Source organism: Leucoraja erinacea, chromosome 9 (genome assembly GCF_028641065.1).
Source record: "Leucoraja erinacea ecotype New England chromosome 9, Leri_hhj_1, whole genome shotgun sequence".
Taxonomy (NCBI): Eukaryota; Metazoa; Chordata; class Chondrichthyes; order Rajiformes; family Rajidae; genus Leucoraja; species Leucoraja erinaceus.
This window is the reverse complement of record NC_073385.1, coordinates 58,553,903-58,572,369: the sequence shown is the minus strand read 5'-3', so window position 1 is coordinate 58,572,369 and position 18,467 is coordinate 58,553,903. Positions and strand designations below refer to the sequence as shown.

The window sequence follows — 18,467 nt, the reverse complement described above, 5'->3', positions numbered from 1 at the left end:
TCAACTCTGCTTGCCCTCAGGCACCAGCTCATAACCCCTCCTCCCACCATTCTGTTCAATTTTCCGCTTACCCTCTGGAGCTCTAAACTGGCTGACAGACCTTCTGTAATTTACTGGGGAACTTTACTGCTTCGCGAAATCCCATTTTAATAGTTGTCTGAATCTTCTCTCCTAACTGTTTCACAAAGACATCCAGTAAACCCTCGTTTTTATGACAACCCTTATAATGGATCTTGGATATACAGGACGGACCTGCCGACCCATCCCAGGCTCCCACTGTTCTCTCCGGTCGTTTAGAGCCCAGGTTCTAAGCCCTCCATCGACTTGCAAGGTGCACCAGCGAGCCCTTCTTCACCCACCGTACGGTCCGGTGACACAGCTGTTTTTGTGGCCCACTTACTAGCCCCTGGCGCCAGCGCTATCTTCGGGCCACCGGCAGAACGTGCTCAGTCATCGTGGGGTTCCCTCCCCTCTCACCTGCAGGAGGAGTGACGGGAGAAGCAGGCAGCCATGGTCGAACGGGGAGTGGACAAAGCCATCGCTGACAGCAAGAAACAACCCAATGTGGGCAAGTTGGGCCAAAGGGCCTGATTCCATGCTGTAAGGGTCTCTGACTTTCTTGGAATAAAGACTATAACAATCTACCCTATCTACACCTCCCATAATTTTATAAAGTCTTTAAGGTTATCCTTCAGCCTCCAGCACTCCAGGGATAACTAGTCCAGCCTATCCCATCTTTTGTTTTAACTTATAAATGTCCTCCATTTCACGCAACATCCTGGTGAATCTCTTCACTCTTTCTTGGGCAACCAAATCCATTCCAAACTGTGGTGACCAGAACTGCACACAATATTCCAAGGGTGGCCCAATTAATATATTGAACAGCTGCAGGATAATGGCCCAACTCTTATCCTTAAGCTGTCAGGCAACCATGAACTTTCAGGCAACTATGAAGTTGCAGGACAAGGTCCCTCTTTACATCAATGCTGCTAAGGTCCTTGCCATTTACTTTATATGTCCAGCTAGTGTTCAATGACAAAAAATGCATTACTGCACACCATTAAAATCCATCTACCATTGCTTCACCCAACTTTCCAGCTGAATTCAAGTTCCTCTGTACCCTTAGGTAACCATCAATTCCACTAATCTTCATGGCATCAGCAAACTTACTTGTCAGACCACAGACGTTTTCATCCAAGTCATTTATATATATATATATCACTTTTTATATAGAACAGTATTTAAAGAAACATTTCTTAATTATCAATTCTCATTCATTACAATGACAAATAAAGATTCATGCATAACCACCTAACATTCATATTAAATCAGATGTTGTCCTTTAAAATGGCAAGCCCAGGATTAAGAGATTTGGAAACGAGCAAAGGAGAAGCAAATAGTGAAAATAATCTTGCACAAAATATTTTTAAAAACTTCAACTATCCTGAACCTATCTACTGCTTTCTTAAATGATCACGTTACAAAAACAGTCTTCCAGCTCGTTGAGACTCATCCATAATCCAAGGAATCTCATATGTAAAAAGGAACTGCGGATGCTGGTTTAAACTGAAGATAGACACAAAATGCTGGAGTAACTCAGCGGGATCGGCAGCATCTCTGGAGAGAATGAGCGGGTGACGTTTCGGGTCCTGACATCTGAAGAAGGGTCTCGACCCGAAACGTCACCCATTCCTCCTCTCCAGAGATGAAGCATGTCATGCTGAGTTACCCCAGCATTATGTGTCTATCCAATGAATCTCATGCTTCCTTGTAAGATAGATGGCCACTTGATCCATCAAAACTATGCCAGCTGTATACACATATGTTTGAGCAATGGACAAATTAGTTTGGCCTTTCTTACACATTTTAAAGTTGTGTTGTGTTGTGCCGAGAGGAGACACCTCATTCTAAAGACAGCACTTTCAACAGGATCGGACTCAATCAGTATTGCAGTGGTGTAGCAGCCTATAGTTGTGCTGAAGCTTGCAAGACACAGTTCAAACTGTCACACTTCTGACTCAGAAATAAATATGCAAACACCAAGCCCGGGGTGATATATCAAGTATCCAACATCTTAATGTTATAAAGAAATGAATAACAAAAGCAAATGTGCTCAGTTACTATCTCCTGACACCCACCTGTGTAAATGCAAGATGAGAGTAAACACTTTGTGATAACAATCCAGGAATGGTGCCACATGGTCCATCATGCTGAGAAACTCCACCACCCAGGGTACAGTTAGAATAGTACGCCGGTTTTTAATTGACCTTCTCAGTAACTCATATATATTTAGAACAGGCATGGTCTGGGCAAGAAATAAGAAGAAAGAAAACTCAACATGGCAAATATCACGACTGACAGCTTAATAAATTTAATTTAGAATCTCAGATAGGCTTTTCGTTAAAAAAATGTATTTAAGATAAGGCACCAGAAGAATCAAGGGGCTTGTGTGGGAGGATATTTTACAACTTCCAGCTAGATAATGAAACATCAATGGAGAAGATAATTAATGGGAACGGAATTCCAATAGGTAATGATGTGAAGGAAAGAAAGATGGATAGATATCAAAGCCAGTTTTGTGAGAACAGAGAGAGCCGCAGAAGGAACATGAACAGCAGTAAATGATGTGGACCCTTGAGGTCACGATCATTCAATAAGATATAACCGATTCCATCGTTAGCATTTTCATTTCCGATCTCTATACCCCAACATTTCTCAGCTTTGATTACTTTGCAACTCAGATCCAAAGCTCTGTCATAATTGGGTGACTCTTGATCCCGAGGCTGCTACATCTTCCCCATTACTCTCGTCGTATTTCCTATTTAGATTTTATGATTTGTTTTCAAATTCCATTTTCTATTTCCTCCTATTGTTCATTTTCTTTTAATATCCTTAGTTGATTTCTAGAAGTTTCCATAAATAGTTAGTCATGGATGATCCAAATTCCTAGATGGCATGTATCGTGGTTGAAAAATATTTGTATCAATCTATTATGAACACACTGACTTCATCAACTTCACGACTAATTTCCATCCTGCACTCATTCATTTGGACCATCTCCGACATCTCCCTACCGTTTCTAGAAGTTTCTTCCTCGACTGCAAATCCAAGGCATAACTATGGGCACTCGCATGAGCCCCAGCTATGTCTGCCTCTTTGTAGGGTACATCGAACAATCACTATTCCAGGCGTACACTGGCCCTATCCCCAAACTCTACCTCCGCTACATTGACTACTGCATTGCTGCTACCTCCTGCACCCATGCAGAACTCACCGACTTCATCAACTTCACCACTAATTTCCATCCTGCACCCAAATTCACTTGGACCATCTCCGACATCTCCCTACTGTTTCTAGATCTCCGTTTCCATCACAAGAGACAGATTATTGACTGACATCTAATACAAACCCACTGACACCCATATCTATCTAAACTACACTTCTTCCCACCCTGCTTCCTGTAAAGACTCTATCCCCTACTCCCTGTTCCTCTGTCTACGCCGCATCTGCGCCCGGGAGGAGGTTTTCCATACCAGGTCATCAGAGTTGTCCTCATTCTTTAGGGAACGTGGGTTCCCCTCTTCCATTATAGCTGAGGTTCTCACTAGGGTCCCCTTGATATCCCGCCGCTCCGCTCTTGCTCCCCCTCCCCCCATTCGTAGCAGGGTCAGAGTTCCCCCTGTCCTCACCTTTCACCCCATCAACCGTCACATACAGCATATAATCCGCCAACATTTTCACCACCTCCAACAGGATCCCACTAATGGCCACATCTTCCCATCTCCACCCCTTTCTGCTTTCCGAAGAGACCGTTCCCTCCCGCAACTCCTTGGTCAACTCGACCCTTCCCACCCAAAACCACCCCGTCCCCAACTACTTTACCCTGGAACCGCAGGAGATGCAACACCTGTCCCTTTACCTCCCCCCTCGACTCCATCCAAGGACCTCAACAGTCTTTCCAGGCGAGGCAGAGGTTCACTTACACCTCCTCCAACCTTGTCTACTGTATCCGCTGTTCCAGGCGTCAACTCCTGTATTTGGGCGAGACCAAGCGCAGGCTCAGCGATCGTTTTGCTAAACACCTCTGCTCAGTCCGCCTTAACCTACCTGATCTCCCGGTTGCTCAGCACTTCAACTCCTCCTCCCATTCCCAATCTGACCTTTCTGTCCTGGGCCTCCTCCATTGTCAGACTGAGGCCCAACGCAAACTGGAGGAACAGCACCTCATATTTTGCTTGGGTAGTTTACACTCCAGCAGTTTGAACGTTGACTTCTCTAACTTCAAGTAGCCCTTGCCTTCCCTCTCTCACATCCCCTCCCCCTTTTCCCCACTAGTCTTACTATCTCCGACTACATTCTATCTCTGTCCCGCCCACTCCCGACATCAGTATGAAGAAGGGTCTCGACCCGAAACGTCACCCATTCATCCTCTCCAGAGATGCTGCCTGTCCCGCTGAGTTACTCCTGCATTTTGTGTTTTGTATCAATCTATTTGTTTCCTTCAAACACCATTTGTTGCAAGAATTCTTTATTGTCATTTCAAATTGTGAGCATATATATTTATAAGTTTACTTTACAGTTGTTATCTATTCAAACTGCCATTTTGCTAAGTATGAAAATAAATGTTTGGGGGAAATGACTGACACATTGTAGAGAATGAAATAAGGGAAATTAGGTCTAGAAATGTCATTGTTCAGATGATAAATAGTTAGATAAAAAGTAACATAACACCTAAAATATCTGTACTAGAGCCAAAGGAAATTAATGCTTGTACCTTATTCCTCAGAAAAATACTAGTCTCTTGCATTTCTCTCGTTGGTCGATCTCCTGTACGATAAGGGAGGAAAGTGAGGAAACCCAGAAACTTAGCCAGTAATCTTGTAGTCATCAAGACCGAGGCGAAATGTTGCTTCTCATTCTGCAATAAACAAGAAAATGTTGCAATAAAAAATGTCACCTATTAACAGGATGACATTAAAGCAAAATATTAAAAAATATATTGATAGTTCTTAAACAAGTGCTTTGAAAGGAAGGAGAGAACAATAAGAGTTACCATCTCAACACCTCCTCAAACCTGTTTATTGACATATTTTGGTGTCAACTGAGTAAGAGCACGTGCTGAGTATTCAAAGGCTTTGCAGAAAATAACTTCATAGACTTTTTAACTTCTATCTTTAATGACTTTCAAGTGTTTGTCTTACGACATTCTTCAGCACATACAGTGCCCTCCATAATGTTTGGGACAAAGACCCATAATTTATTTATTTGCCTCTACTCCATAATTTGAGATTTGTAATAGAAAAAAAATCACATGTGGGTAAAGTACACATTGTCAGATTTTAATAAAGGCCATTTTTATACATTTTGGTTTCACCATGTAGAAATTACAGCAGTGTCTATACATAGTCCCCCTCCATTTCAGGGCACCATAATGTTTGGGACATAGCAATGTAATGTAAATGAAAGTAGTCATGTTTAGTATTTTGTTGCATATCCTTTGCATGCAATGACTGTTTGAAGTCTGCAATTCATGGACTCACCAGTTGCTGGGTGTCTTCTCTGGTGATGCTCTGCCAGGCATGTTTGGCAGCCATCTTTAGCTTATACTTGTTTTGGGGGCTAGTCCCCTTCCGTTTTCTCTTCAGCATATAAAAAGCATGCTCAATTGGGTTCAGATCGGGTAATTGACTTGGCCAGCTCCAACGAGCCATCTTAATCCTGACCTCAAGTGCTGTGTGGAATGTGCATATTCTCCCTGTGACTACATGGTGAAACCAAAATGTGTAAAAATGGCCTTTATTAAAATTTGACAATGTGCACTTTAACAACATGTGATTTATTTTTCTATTACAAATCTCAAATTGTGGAGTACAGAGGCAAATAAATAAATGATGGGTCTTTGTCCCAAGCATTATGAAGGGCACTGTATATGATGTTGATTCATTTCTCAGAAATCGAAATCCAGAATAATTTTTCTTTCATGTATTCAAATCCCTTAATTCCATCAATTCGCCCACTCCCAAAAGCTATCAAACACGAACAAATGTGTCAAAACTAATAGAAATTTTACATTTTTTTCGCCATTTTCTTTTTTCAAATTAATTTGAAAGAAAATCGCATTATACGTGGATTATTCAATGCAAAAAGCACACAGATCAAACCCTCCCCAATGCAACTAAAACCTGCCAGCTTCACTACAGTCTAATCAGACTGGTTTTAGATCACAAGATAAATATTGTCTCTTCTGAATGGATAGGGTTTGTCTAGACAGCATATATATAACAGAAACCTGCGCAATTTCTCACGGTGCTACTGAATTAGCTCTACTCTTATACTTTCTCCAAAGTTCTGCAACAATCATTCAATTTAGTTTTGAAACTTGTGGTTATGGTTCTACAAATCCTTGGTATGGAATTCAGAATGCTAGTTTACTGTGCAATAATTTTAATTTCCACCCAGGAGTTTGCTTTAAACCAATCATCAGTTACTGAGCAGAAGTACAGTATACCCTGCTGCTTTAAACAGAGCAATGATATGGCTGTACAAATCTACGCATTAATTTCCTTCTTTATAACTCTGTTCTTTGGCCTCCAAACCTAATGTTATTCATAAACTCCCCTTTTCTGTATCCACCTATCACTTGCCAAACTTTGTCCTGCTTCCCAAGTTACTTCCAGCTTCCTCCTCCCCACTATAATCAGTCTGAAGGAGGGTCCCAATCCAAAACATCACCAATTTATGATCTCCAGAGACGCTACCTGACCTGCTGAGTTACTCCAGCACTTTGTGACTTATTTTGTGAACCAGCATCTGTAGTTTCTTGTGTCTACAAATAGCATATTTAACCAGGCACAAGCTATATCATACCAAGAATGATTAAAGATTATGGGACTTCGAAACTAAATTCAACTGCCACAGTTACAAGTTTCACCCAAACATTCAAATTGTTGAAAAAAATACACATAATGCTTGAGTAACACACGTGGGTCCAGCAGCATCCATGGGGAACATAGAAAAATAACATGTTGGCTGGGTGGGGGGTACGGCACAAGGGTAGAAGTGACCTAAACTTGAAGAATTTAATGTTCATACCATTGGGTTGTAAGCTACACAATCGGATTATGAGGTGCTGTTCCTCCAGTTTGCATGTGGTTTCACTCTAGCAATAGAGGAGGCCCAGGACAGAAAGATCCGTATGGGATTAGGAAGGGGAGTTAAAATGGTTGGTAACCTGTAGATCCTGCGGACCTTGGCAGACCGAGTGCAAGTGTTTGGTAAAATGGTTTAAATCGATCATTTAATTTTAGCATTGATAATGATTTTTTCACTTTAACACAAATAGCAGTAGAGTAGTGCAGATTTTATTTTAACTGTGATCCATAATCACTGTGGTATAGACAGTGGAGCTGATGCTTAACAGCTCCAACAAGCCATCTTAATCCTGACCTCAAGTGCTGTGTGGAATGTGCATATTCTCCCTGTGACTACATGCGTTTCCTCTGAGTGCAATACGTTAGTAGATGAATTACTCCCAGTGTGAAGCTGAGTGGTAGAATATGGCAGGAGTTGATGGGAATGAAAGAATAAGCTACTGGAAAAAAATGTAGTGAACAATGGGATTGATCCATGAAGTGGCCTGGACTCAATGGGTTGATGTGGTATCCTCCTGTAATCCCAGTTCAAGGTTAGGTGTATTACATTGCAAATGATCCATGAATGAAGAAACACATGTTAATGACAGTCTGTTCACCCCAACATATCTACAGTAATGTTTATGTTGCCCACAGAGCTGCTTTTACTTCATTCTTATCTTTCAGTATATCAATATCTGGTGCACACCTAATGTCTCTTAAATCAATTCAAGATAACTTGTCTCCACCATATGGTAATCAATTCAATTTTTGAATCACCAGGTCAACATGCAATGGACAAGCGAGATCAAACAGGCATTGATGTTCCCTTGATGGGAACATTATGATTCACTTACATATTATCATGTAAAATTACATCATAAGGCAAAAGTTAGAGCATTAATAAAGCGGAACGAGAAGTGGGTGCTAGTAAGAAAGTTCACTGGGATGCACTCTTGGAGGTTGCATTATTACGGCAGTCTTTACAGCAACTCCATGGCAACTGGCCGTCTAGGTTAGCCTCTGCTGGACACATACTTTCATTTCACAGCACATCTTGTATGTGTATGTGACAAATGAAGTTGACTTGATTTGACATATGGGAAGATAGAAGGCCTGATTATCATATTCCATGTTTTCTCAGGATACATAGAATTTGAGAATTTGCTCTATTTCCAGGATAGAAAGCCCTGAAAAAATGTAGACAATGAGTGCTTGGTCTTGGTGGGACTGTCACGCGCTGAATGACTCTAAAAAATGTACCACAGTGCCATGCTTTGTACAATCAGGAAGTGCGTGGATCATACTGCCCACACTGCAGAAGAAGGATTAATCAAATAAATATGCCTCTGGTTGACACGAGCATTCTTGTTCTCTTGTCCTGCAGCGTCTCTCCAAACCACATCAGTGTCAGTTACATACAACATAATATAGAAGCACGTCACCCACCTGGTCTCAAAACTAGTTCAACAAGTTCATGGCTGATCTGACATGGCCTGATCAACACTAACTGTTAGTCTTAAACCTCAACTCACGTTCATTCCTTTATTTAATCCATCTCAGCCTGAAATATATTCAATGACCCAGGCTACATAAATCTCTAGGACAATAAATTTTAAAGATTCACGACCCTCATTATTTAACGATGATTCAGACAAGCTTTACATTTAAGTACTGTCCCCAAATACCAGGTGTATTGAATTGAATTTGAATTTGTGGGTTTACATTTTCAGCTTGGTACTACAGTATTTCTCTGCTATATAAACTGCGTGACCAATTCCATCCCACCAACAAGGTGGAAATCAAATCCACATAGGATCTCGACCCGAAAAGTCACGCTTTCGTTCTCTCCAGAGATGCTGCCTGCCCCGCTGAGTTACTCCAGCACTTTGTGTCCATCTGCCACATATTTAATTGTTTGTTCAGCTACAGAATCATAAGCACTTACATAATACATGTGCTACAATTTATAACCAAATACCAAGAGGCAGTATTATTCTCAAAGTTATTTTTAGGGTACTGAATGAATTATTTAGTCACTGAAGCCTAACTGATCAGAGAATTTGAATATACAGCAGATAATTACACAAAAAAAGAGAAAAGAATCAGTTGACAGCAAAGTTGTTTGAAGATCACAAACATAAATCACAATTGGCAATGCACAATGATTTACCTGTTCATCCATATCTGCCTCTCCTCCTGAGGACTTGTGCCGAAGGATCGTTATGTTATCCAGCTCCAAAATCTGCTGACACAAAGTATCTGACAAGTGTTGATTCAACTGATGGCTGCATCAAAGATAGAATGTGGTCAGTCCTTTAGAAGAATTAAGCGCCAGCAAAATCATATATTAAGAGAACATGGTAAATATTAAAGGTTATGGACAGAGCTACTTTATACTTATGTGAAAGAATAAGTGCTTTATAAAAGGGAGTCAATCTTGTTTTGTTATGTGGAACCAAAAATTATCAGCATTTTAGCAGGAAAAGTAGCTAAGGAGCACAAGAAAGATCTTAATATTTAGAGTCATACAGTGTGGAAACAGGCCCTTCGGCCCAACTTGCCCACACCGGCCAACATGTACTAACTGCATTAGTCCCACCTGCCTGCGTTTGGTCCATATCCCTCCAAACCTGTCCTGTCCATGCACCTGTCTAACAGTTTCTTAAACGTTGGGATAGTCCCTGCCTCAACTACCTCATCGAGCAGCTTGTTCCACACACCCACCACCCTTTGTGTGAAAAAGTTACCTCTCAGATTCCTATTAAATCTTTCCCCCTTCACCTTGAACCTATGTCCTCTGGTCCTCAATTCTCCTACTCTGGGCAAGAGACTGTGCATCTACCAGATTTATTCCTCTCATGATTTTGTATACTTCTATAAGATCTCCCCTCATCCTCCTGCGCTCCATGGAATAATGAAATGAATGAATAATTAATCCACGGAGACCCAACCTACTCAACCTCTCCCTATAGCTCACACCCTCTAATCCTGGCAACAACCTCGTAAATCTTCCCTTGACTATATCTTTACTATAACATTGTACCCAGAAATGAACACAATATTCTAAATGCGGTCTCACCAACGTCTTATACAACTGCAACTCCCAACTTCTACACTCTTTTCTCTGACTGATGATGGTCAAAGTGACGAAAGCCTTTTTGGCCACCTTATCTACCTGTGACTAGACCTTCAAGGAACCATGCACCTGCACTCCTATATCCCTCTGTTCTACAACATTCCTCAGAGGCCTACCATTCACTGTGTAGGTTCCTCACCCTCTGCTTCCTTCCATGGAGCTAATTTGCTATCTATTCAGCTATCCCTCCTTGGATCCCATGCGATCTAACCTTCTAGAGCAGCCTACCATCCGGACAATAGGTGCAGGTCAATGGACAATAGGTGCAGGAGTAGGCCATTTGACCCTTTGAGCCAGCACCGCCATTCAATGTGATCATGGCTGATCATCCACAATCAGTACCCCGTTCCTGCCTTCTCCCCATATCCCCTGACTCTGCTATCTTTAATGGAACAGGGAGAAGGAGTGCGATAAGTGTTTGATTATGTTGGCTGCTTTTCTGAGACGGTATGAGTGTAGATGGAGTCAATTGTGGTGAGACCTGTCTGTCTTTCCTATTAAAATGGATAACTTCACATTCTTCCCCAATATATTTTATTTGCCATGTCCTCGCCCATTCAACTTCCTATAGCCTAAGGTTCACTGCATCCTAATCAAGTTTATCAATAACTTTATAGCCCATATTCTACAAGTTACATGCATTATTCCTTTAAACGCTTACCTGCACTTGCCCTTGGTCTTCCAATGCCCCAGATTAAATATTTAATTATTCATCAAAAATCTGTCTTGCTTATTTCTATCTCTGTGCTCCTCCAATTCTAGCCTCTATTTTTAATTTCATTATATTATTGATTCCATCCTCTGAAATTTCATCCGTAAGCACCAAGAATGTATCCTCTTCAAAGCCTTAAAAGCTATCTTTGTTCTGCCTTATTTTAACTTCAAAATTAAATTTTGTTTAACAACTCCCCGTGTGAAGCTTTTTGCTATGTTTTTGTTATTCAAATACAAGAAGGTTTTAGCAGGCTGGAGGGAGAATTAATTTTCACTCATCATAGAGCGTAACAAACAAATGTGCATGAGCAAAGATGCACGACGAGAAGCTGGAGGGGGAGATTAAGTTAAATATCGCCTTATCACGTCTTCACTGAAACCAACCTAAGTTAAAAGACTTCAAAGGAGTTCTTACTCTGTGAATTGATTATGTCATTATTCTATGAATTGATAATAAACTAAAACAGAACTAACCTCCCGGCGCACAAAAGAAAATCTCTGAAGAATACTTGGCAACCGGAGAAGACTGGAGGTGGACACGGCCCACCAATATTCTGTGGCACAACAAAGCGTTCCTGTAGCCTCTTCAGTTTGGTAAGGTTGTCCGTTCCAAACATGTCCAGCACATCTTGATCAGGATGCTCACTGCCTCTGATCGCTCCAACTGATCCTTTACACATCTATGGGAATTTTTTTTTTAATTTCATTCATGTTGAGATTTATAAATATGATAATTAGAACAAAGATTAACAGTTCCAAACCTGAAACGTGTTGGAGGTACAGAGTGACAACATGCTGCTCTTAATAGACAATAGACAATAGATGCAGCAGTAGGCCATTCAGCCCTTTGAGGCAGCACCGCCATTCAATATGATCATGGCTGATCAGTTCCTGCCTACTCCCCATATCCCCTGACTCCACTATCTTTAAGAGCCCTATCCAGCTTTCTCTTGAAAGTATCCAGAGAACCGGCCTCCACCGCCCTCTGAAGCAGAGAATTCCATACTCCCAACTGCGTGAAAAAGTGTTTCCTCGTCTCCGCTCTAAACGGCTTACGCCTTATTCTTAAACTGCGGCCCCTGGTTCTGGACTCCCCCAATATCGGGAATATGTTTCCTGCCTCTAGTGTGCCAAACCCTTAATAATCTTATTGTTTCAATAAGATCCCCTCTCATCCTTCTAAACTCCAGAGTGTACAAGCCCAGCCGCTTCATTCTCTCAGCATATGACAATCCCGCCATCCCGGGAATTAACCCTGTAAACCTACGCTGCACTGCCTCAATAACAAGAATGTCCTTCCTCAAATTAGGGGACCAAAACTGCACACAATATTCCAGGTGTGGTCTCACTAGGGCTCTGTACAACTGCAGAAGGACCTATGCTCCTATATTGAACTCCGCTTGTTATTAAGGCCAACATACCATTCGCTTTCTTCACTGCCTGCTGTACCCGCATGCTTACTTTCATTGACTGATGAATAAGGACCCCCAGATCCCGTTGTACTTTACTTTTTTCCAACTTGACACCATTTAGATAATAATCTGCCTTCCTGTTTTTGCTAAGCTAACCTCATTTATCCACATTAAACTACATCTGCCATGCATCTGCCCACTGACCAAACCTGTCCAAGTCACCCTGCATTCTCATAGCATCCTCCTCAGGCTTCACACTGCCACCCAGCTTTGTCTCATCTGCAAATTTACTAATGTTACTTTGGATCCTTCATCTAAATCATTGATGTATATTGTAAATAGCTGCAATATACCAGCTATTGCAGCTGGTATATCCCATCACCGAGCCTTGCGGTACCCCACTAGTCACTGCCTGCCATTCTGAAAGGGACCCGTTAATCCCTACTCTTTGTTTCCTGTCTGCCAACCAGTTTTCTATCCATGTCAGCACTCTACCCCAATACCATGTGCCCTAATTTTGCTCATGAATGTCCTTTGTCCAATTTCCTAGTTAGATCCTCAAAAGATTCCAGAAGATTAGTCAAGCATGATTTCCCCTTCGTAATTCCATGCTGACTCGGACCGATCCTGTTACTGCCACTATTTCATCTTTTATAATTGACTCCAGCATCTTCCCCACCACCGATGTCAGGCTAACTGGTCTATAATACCCTGTTTTCTCTCTCCCGCCTTTCTTAAAAAGTTGGATAACATTAGCTACCCTCAAATCCACAGGAACTGATCCTGAATCTATAGATCATCGGAAAATTATCACCAATGCGTCCACGATTTCTAGAGCCACTTCCTTAAGTACCCCGGGATGCAGACCATCAGACCCTGGGGATTTATCAGCCTTCAGTCCCATCAGTCTCCCCAACACTATTTTCCTGCCTAACGTGAATTTCCTTTAGTTCTTCCGTCACCCCAGATCCTCTGGCAACTAGTACATCAGGAAGATTGTTTGTCTAAAATTACTTGCTTTGCCCTTACCTTAAAAGTATAAACAAAGGCTTAATTTAATGCTGTGTGGACACAAAACCGTAGCCTTCAACTCAGTCATCACCATCGTTATAGTTGAGTGACCAAGAAATCGACTAAAGTATACCTCTTGGGAAATGTCATTATTCAGACAATGTTAAAATGTGAACCATGTGGAGCAGTTGAGGCAAATACCATTGATCCATATATGGAGAGCGAGGGAACAATAAACACATCTTGATAATGAACATGGAGAAATCCATCTTTCCATGAAATTGGTGATGAGAACGGCGATCAGAGCAAAGAACAAGATTTGGGATGTCAAGTTGCAGCATTACAAAACACGGGGTAGATCAAACCTAGAAGTATTGTGTGCAGTTCTAGCCACCGCATTAAAGGACGCATGCGATTGTGCTGGAGAGGATGCATTGAAGATTCACCAGGATGTCGCCTGGATTGTGAGGATTCTAGTTATGGGAAGTGATTGTATAGGCTGTGCTTGTTTTCCCTGGAGCAATGGAGGCTGAGAGATGAGCAGATAGAAGATTATGGGAGATGAAAAGGGTAGATAGTCAGAATAGTCTTCTCAAGGTAGGGGAATCAAAGATAAGAGGATATATATTTAAACTGGGAGGAAGGAGTTTTAAAAGTGATCTGAGTGATATCTGGAACACAGAGAGACAGAGAAGACACTGGTGGAATCAGGTACAATTGCTATTATTGGGAGATATTTAGATACAGTAGATGCTTAAATCAGCATGGCATTGAAGGATATTGTCCTAATGTAGGCAAATGCGGCACAGTGGCGCAGCGGTAGAGTTGCTGTCTTATAGCGAATGCAGCACCGGAGACCCGGGTTCAATCCCGACTACGGGTGCTTGTCTGTACGGAGTTTGTACGTTCTCCCCATGACCTGCGTGGGTTTTCTCCGAGATCTTCGGTTTCCTCCCACACTCCAAAGACGTACAGGTTTGTAAGTTAATTGACTTGGTATAAATGTAAATTGTGCCTAGCGGATGTAGGATACTGTTGATCCATGATAGCGGGGATCGCTAGTCGGCGTGGACCTGTTGGGCCAAAAGGCCTGTTTCCGCGCTGTACCTCTAAACTAAACTAAAATGGAATGAGAGTAGAGGGACAAAAACGTCAGCAAGCACGTGGTGGGCAAAGGGCCCGTTTCTGGATTGTACGACTATATGACTACGGATAATACTGACAACGTTAAATTAAGTAACATGTGCCAGAAAGTTTATTCCAGTATTATAAAATATAATGGCATTCAATGTACCACCTGACAAGACTAACCCTAACACAAAATATAGCTTAAGACAGGAGTGTACAAACAGGGGACCAGTAAATAAGCTCCATATACATATAGAAATCAAAATAATTAAGGATCAAACTGTCAGATCACTTCCAGGATGGACAAGAAAAATAGGAGACTGCACATAAAATACTCACTCTTATCACTTGTTTCTGAAACAATCGTGCAAAGTGACTGTGGTTGCACGCTGCACTTAGATTGATCATCATGTTCCTGGAATATATCAAAATGCCAAAAAAGCCATTGATCAGGACATGAAAATAACAAGTTATCAGCAATTATCCAGCTAATGGATTTAACATCACTGCTTCAATTTCCCATACAGTATAATCCACTACATTTGATTTGGCTTTAAAGCATTGATTTGCAATTGTTCCCAGGAAGTAAGCTTCTGCAAATGTAGTGAAGCACATAACCTTGCTGGTAAACTGTACTGGAAACAATGGAAGCACCAGATGAGGAATGTGTTAACGGGCACTTTCTCACCAGATTGTAGGATGCTGCTTTCAGGGTTTATACCAGGACAAGACAATGTCAATGGCGACTCGCTGTTTTAACTTGCCCACAATGGCAGGAACAGAGGGCACAGCCCACAGTAGAAGTGAGGCCAGTTGAAATGTTCCTTCCTCGTTGATTAGACTCCTAAATACAGTAATAAACAAAGGCCAAGGAACTTAATTTGGGTTAACTTTAATGAAGTGAATACCTGTTGAGTTTGCTATGAGCCACAAGCAACTAATTTCAACACACTAACGCAGACAATCTAACTTAGACTCCTGATATCCCAGCAACATCCTTGCCAGCCCGCACAACCTACTACACTCACCTCTCCAATCGGACAGGCACAGAAAACTAATATTGTTGAATAATACCCATTTGACCTACCCACCCTCTACAGCTCTGGTCATCAAATTACAGGAAAGATGCAACTTCACAAGAGAGGGTACAAAGGAAACGTAAGACAACGTTGACATAAAGGAACTGCAGATGCTAACTTTTTTTTAAAAAGTACTGGAGTAACTCCACGGGTCAGGCAGCATCTCTGGATGACATGGATAGGTGCTGTTTCAGATCAGGGTGCTTCTTCAGACTGATTGTAATATCGGGGAGAAAGCTGGCAAAGAGATGGAAGTGGTACAAAACTTGGGAAATGATAGGTGGATACAGGTGAGGGAGGTTTTGATTGGCAGATGTGTGGACCAAAGCTTGAGATGAAAAGGAGATAAAAGAGTGTAAGATAAGCAGAGGAGGAATGAAATGTGAAAATGTGAAGCCAGAGGGAGGGATATAGGTGGAAGTCAAGTCAATTTAATTTGTCACATTGACATACAAGATGTGCAGTGAAAGTGGCAATGCCTGCGGATTGTGCAAAACAACAGAACAGAACCAGTATTTACATTTTAGAAAAATAAAAAGACACAACACAACAGTAAATTAGTCCCTGGTGAGATTAGAGTTTACAGTCCTGGCGGCCTGTGGGAAGAAACTCAGTCTCATCCTCTCTGTTTTTGCAGCGTGACAGCGGAGGCGTTTGCCAGACCGTAGCAGCTGGAACAGTCCGTTGCTGGGGTGGGTAGGGGTCCTTCATTATCTTGCTGGCTCTGGATCTGCACCTCCTGGGGTAGAGGTCCTGCAGGGGGGTGAGTGCAGTTCCCACAGTGCATTCGACCGAACGCACTACACTCTGCAGAGCCTTCCTGTCCTGGGCAGAGCTGTTGCCAAACCTGATCGAGATGTTACCGGACAAGATACTTTGTACAGCCCCAGAGTAGAAGCACTGAAGGATCCTCAGAGTGACTCTGAATTTCTTCAGCTGCCTTGCCTTTCTCACCAGTGAGGCAGTGTGTGTTGTCCATGTCAGATCCTCTGTGATGTGGACTCCCAGATATTTAAAGCAGCTCACCCTATCCACAGTATCCCCATTTATCTCCAGTGGCAGGTACATCCTCGGTCGTTGAACCTTTCTAAAGTTCACAATCAGCTCCTTAGTTTTAGTGACATTCAAGAGGTGTCTGTTGTCCTGACACCATAGTGCCAGATCAGCCAGGTAGGCCTTCTCATCGGTATCAGAGCTCAGGTTTGGAGGAAGAAAAGGGGAAAATGATAGTGGGGGAAAATAGGTGCAAACAGGGTGGGGCACAGGGGTGAGAGGGGGAAAGGGGGAGGGTGGGGGGGGAGGAGTGTTACCTACAATTAGAAAATTCAATACAGGTGCACAACCTTTTATCCGACGATCCAAATAACGAAAAGCTCCGAATAGCGACATTTTTTCAGTCCTTGAAGAAAGGTCCTTGAAAACGTTCACCGAGGGCGGCCCGCAGAGGTGACAGCGGAACCTCCGGTCGGTCCTCGAAGAAAGGGGAACTAAATCCCCATTCATAAAAGAGAAGGTGAGGGTACATTGCGCGGGAGGGTTAATAATTGACAATATGCTGCTACCTGCCAGCTGAGTTTAAAAGTTCCCACGGTAGACACGATACACAGTGTATCGTGAGTCTTGCGTGGGAACTTTTAAACTCAGCGTGCAGGCAGCAGCAGATTGTCGCTCCCTTCAATTTCACCCCACCTACACCCCTCTGCTTCCCGGCCATGTGTGTGACCCCCTTCCCTCCCCTCTCCAGCTCCCCGCTCATTGCACCGGCGTGGGGGCTTTGTACTGTCTTCACGACGGCGATGGCTGCAGGTCAGTGCAGTCACCGGAGACGTCAGGACCAATTGGACGTCGACCACCAGGCCCACCGCAAGCACAGAGATCCCAGAGACCCACAGCCAGCAGCAGCCCAGCCCAGCCCCGCTCCAACTTCTTCTGCCGGGATCAAGGCGCAAACTCGCGACCTTGCGGATATGAGCCGAGCACTCTACCACTGAGCCAGCCATTAAAATCTACGCAAAAAAATTTCCATTCCGAAGACCGACAAATTCTGAATTACGAAAGATGTCTGGTCCCAAGGCTTTCGGATAAAAGGTTGTGCACCTGTATTATCAAAATATTGTCAGGACTAGAAAGTTGTAGTTGGGTAAATATTGGACAAGTTGGGATTAATTTCATTGGAACAGGAGATACAGAGGTCAGACCCAATGAGGTTCATAAAAGATGAGAAGCTAAATACCCCAGGCAGAGAAGAACGGCTGACTACCCCAGGCAGAGGGGTAAGAAACTGTTACATTTTAAATAACTAGTCTATTAGAATTGGGGAAGAGATGAGGATTTCCCAGAGGGTGGTGGGGATCTGAACCTCACTGCCCACATGGGTGATGGAGGCAAAAACACTTATCACATTTAAGCAGGACTTGAATGTGTACCCAAAGAGCTGTGACCTGCAGGCAGGAAACCAGTGCCAGAAGCAAGGATTAGACTGGGTGGTTCTCTTTATGCTGGTATAGGCATAAGGAATCAAACAAACTTCTATGGCATACATTTTCCTTAAGTCTGAGGTTATGATACCTGATTCGAAGACCCATTGCTCTCTCAAACTCCCAACCAGGATTTGAATGCTTGTCCTCCCATTCACGCAGCAACTCATAAAATACATCTCTGGAAGACAATGAATGAATAATGCTCTTCAAACGGAACTCTGATCACTGCATCTTAAAATATTGTTTTCCAACCATTCTTCAGCAGAGTAACTTTGACAACTCATAAGCAAATTTACATCAAGCAAAGTTTTCAAAGCGTGCAATACATAACTACATAGATTGATTTTGATGTTCAAATTTAAGGTTAAAGGGAG

The 18,467-nt window shown here is 42.5% G+C and overlaps 1 protein-coding gene across 1 annotated transcript in view; it reads right to left on the bottom strand.

Moving 5' to 3' along the window:
* Positions 1-18,467, bottom strand: part of cdan1 (codanin 1) — a 123,874-nt gene that overhangs the window by 32,272 nt on the left and 73,135 nt on the right. The window contains exons 11-16 of the mRNA XM_055640901.1: positions 18,182-18,271; positions 14,874-14,949; positions 11,458-11,663; positions 9,304-9,418; positions 4,775-4,918; positions 2,139-2,305 (exon numbers count right to left, since the gene is read on the bottom strand). Of these exons, the coding sequence (XP_055496876.1) occupies positions 2,139-2,305; positions 4,775-4,918; positions 9,304-9,418; positions 11,458-11,663; positions 14,874-14,949; positions 18,182-18,271 (798 nt within the window). The remainder of the gene's footprint in view (positions 1-2,138; positions 2,306-4,774; positions 4,919-9,303; positions 9,419-11,457; positions 11,664-14,873; positions 14,950-18,181; positions 18,272-18,467) is intronic.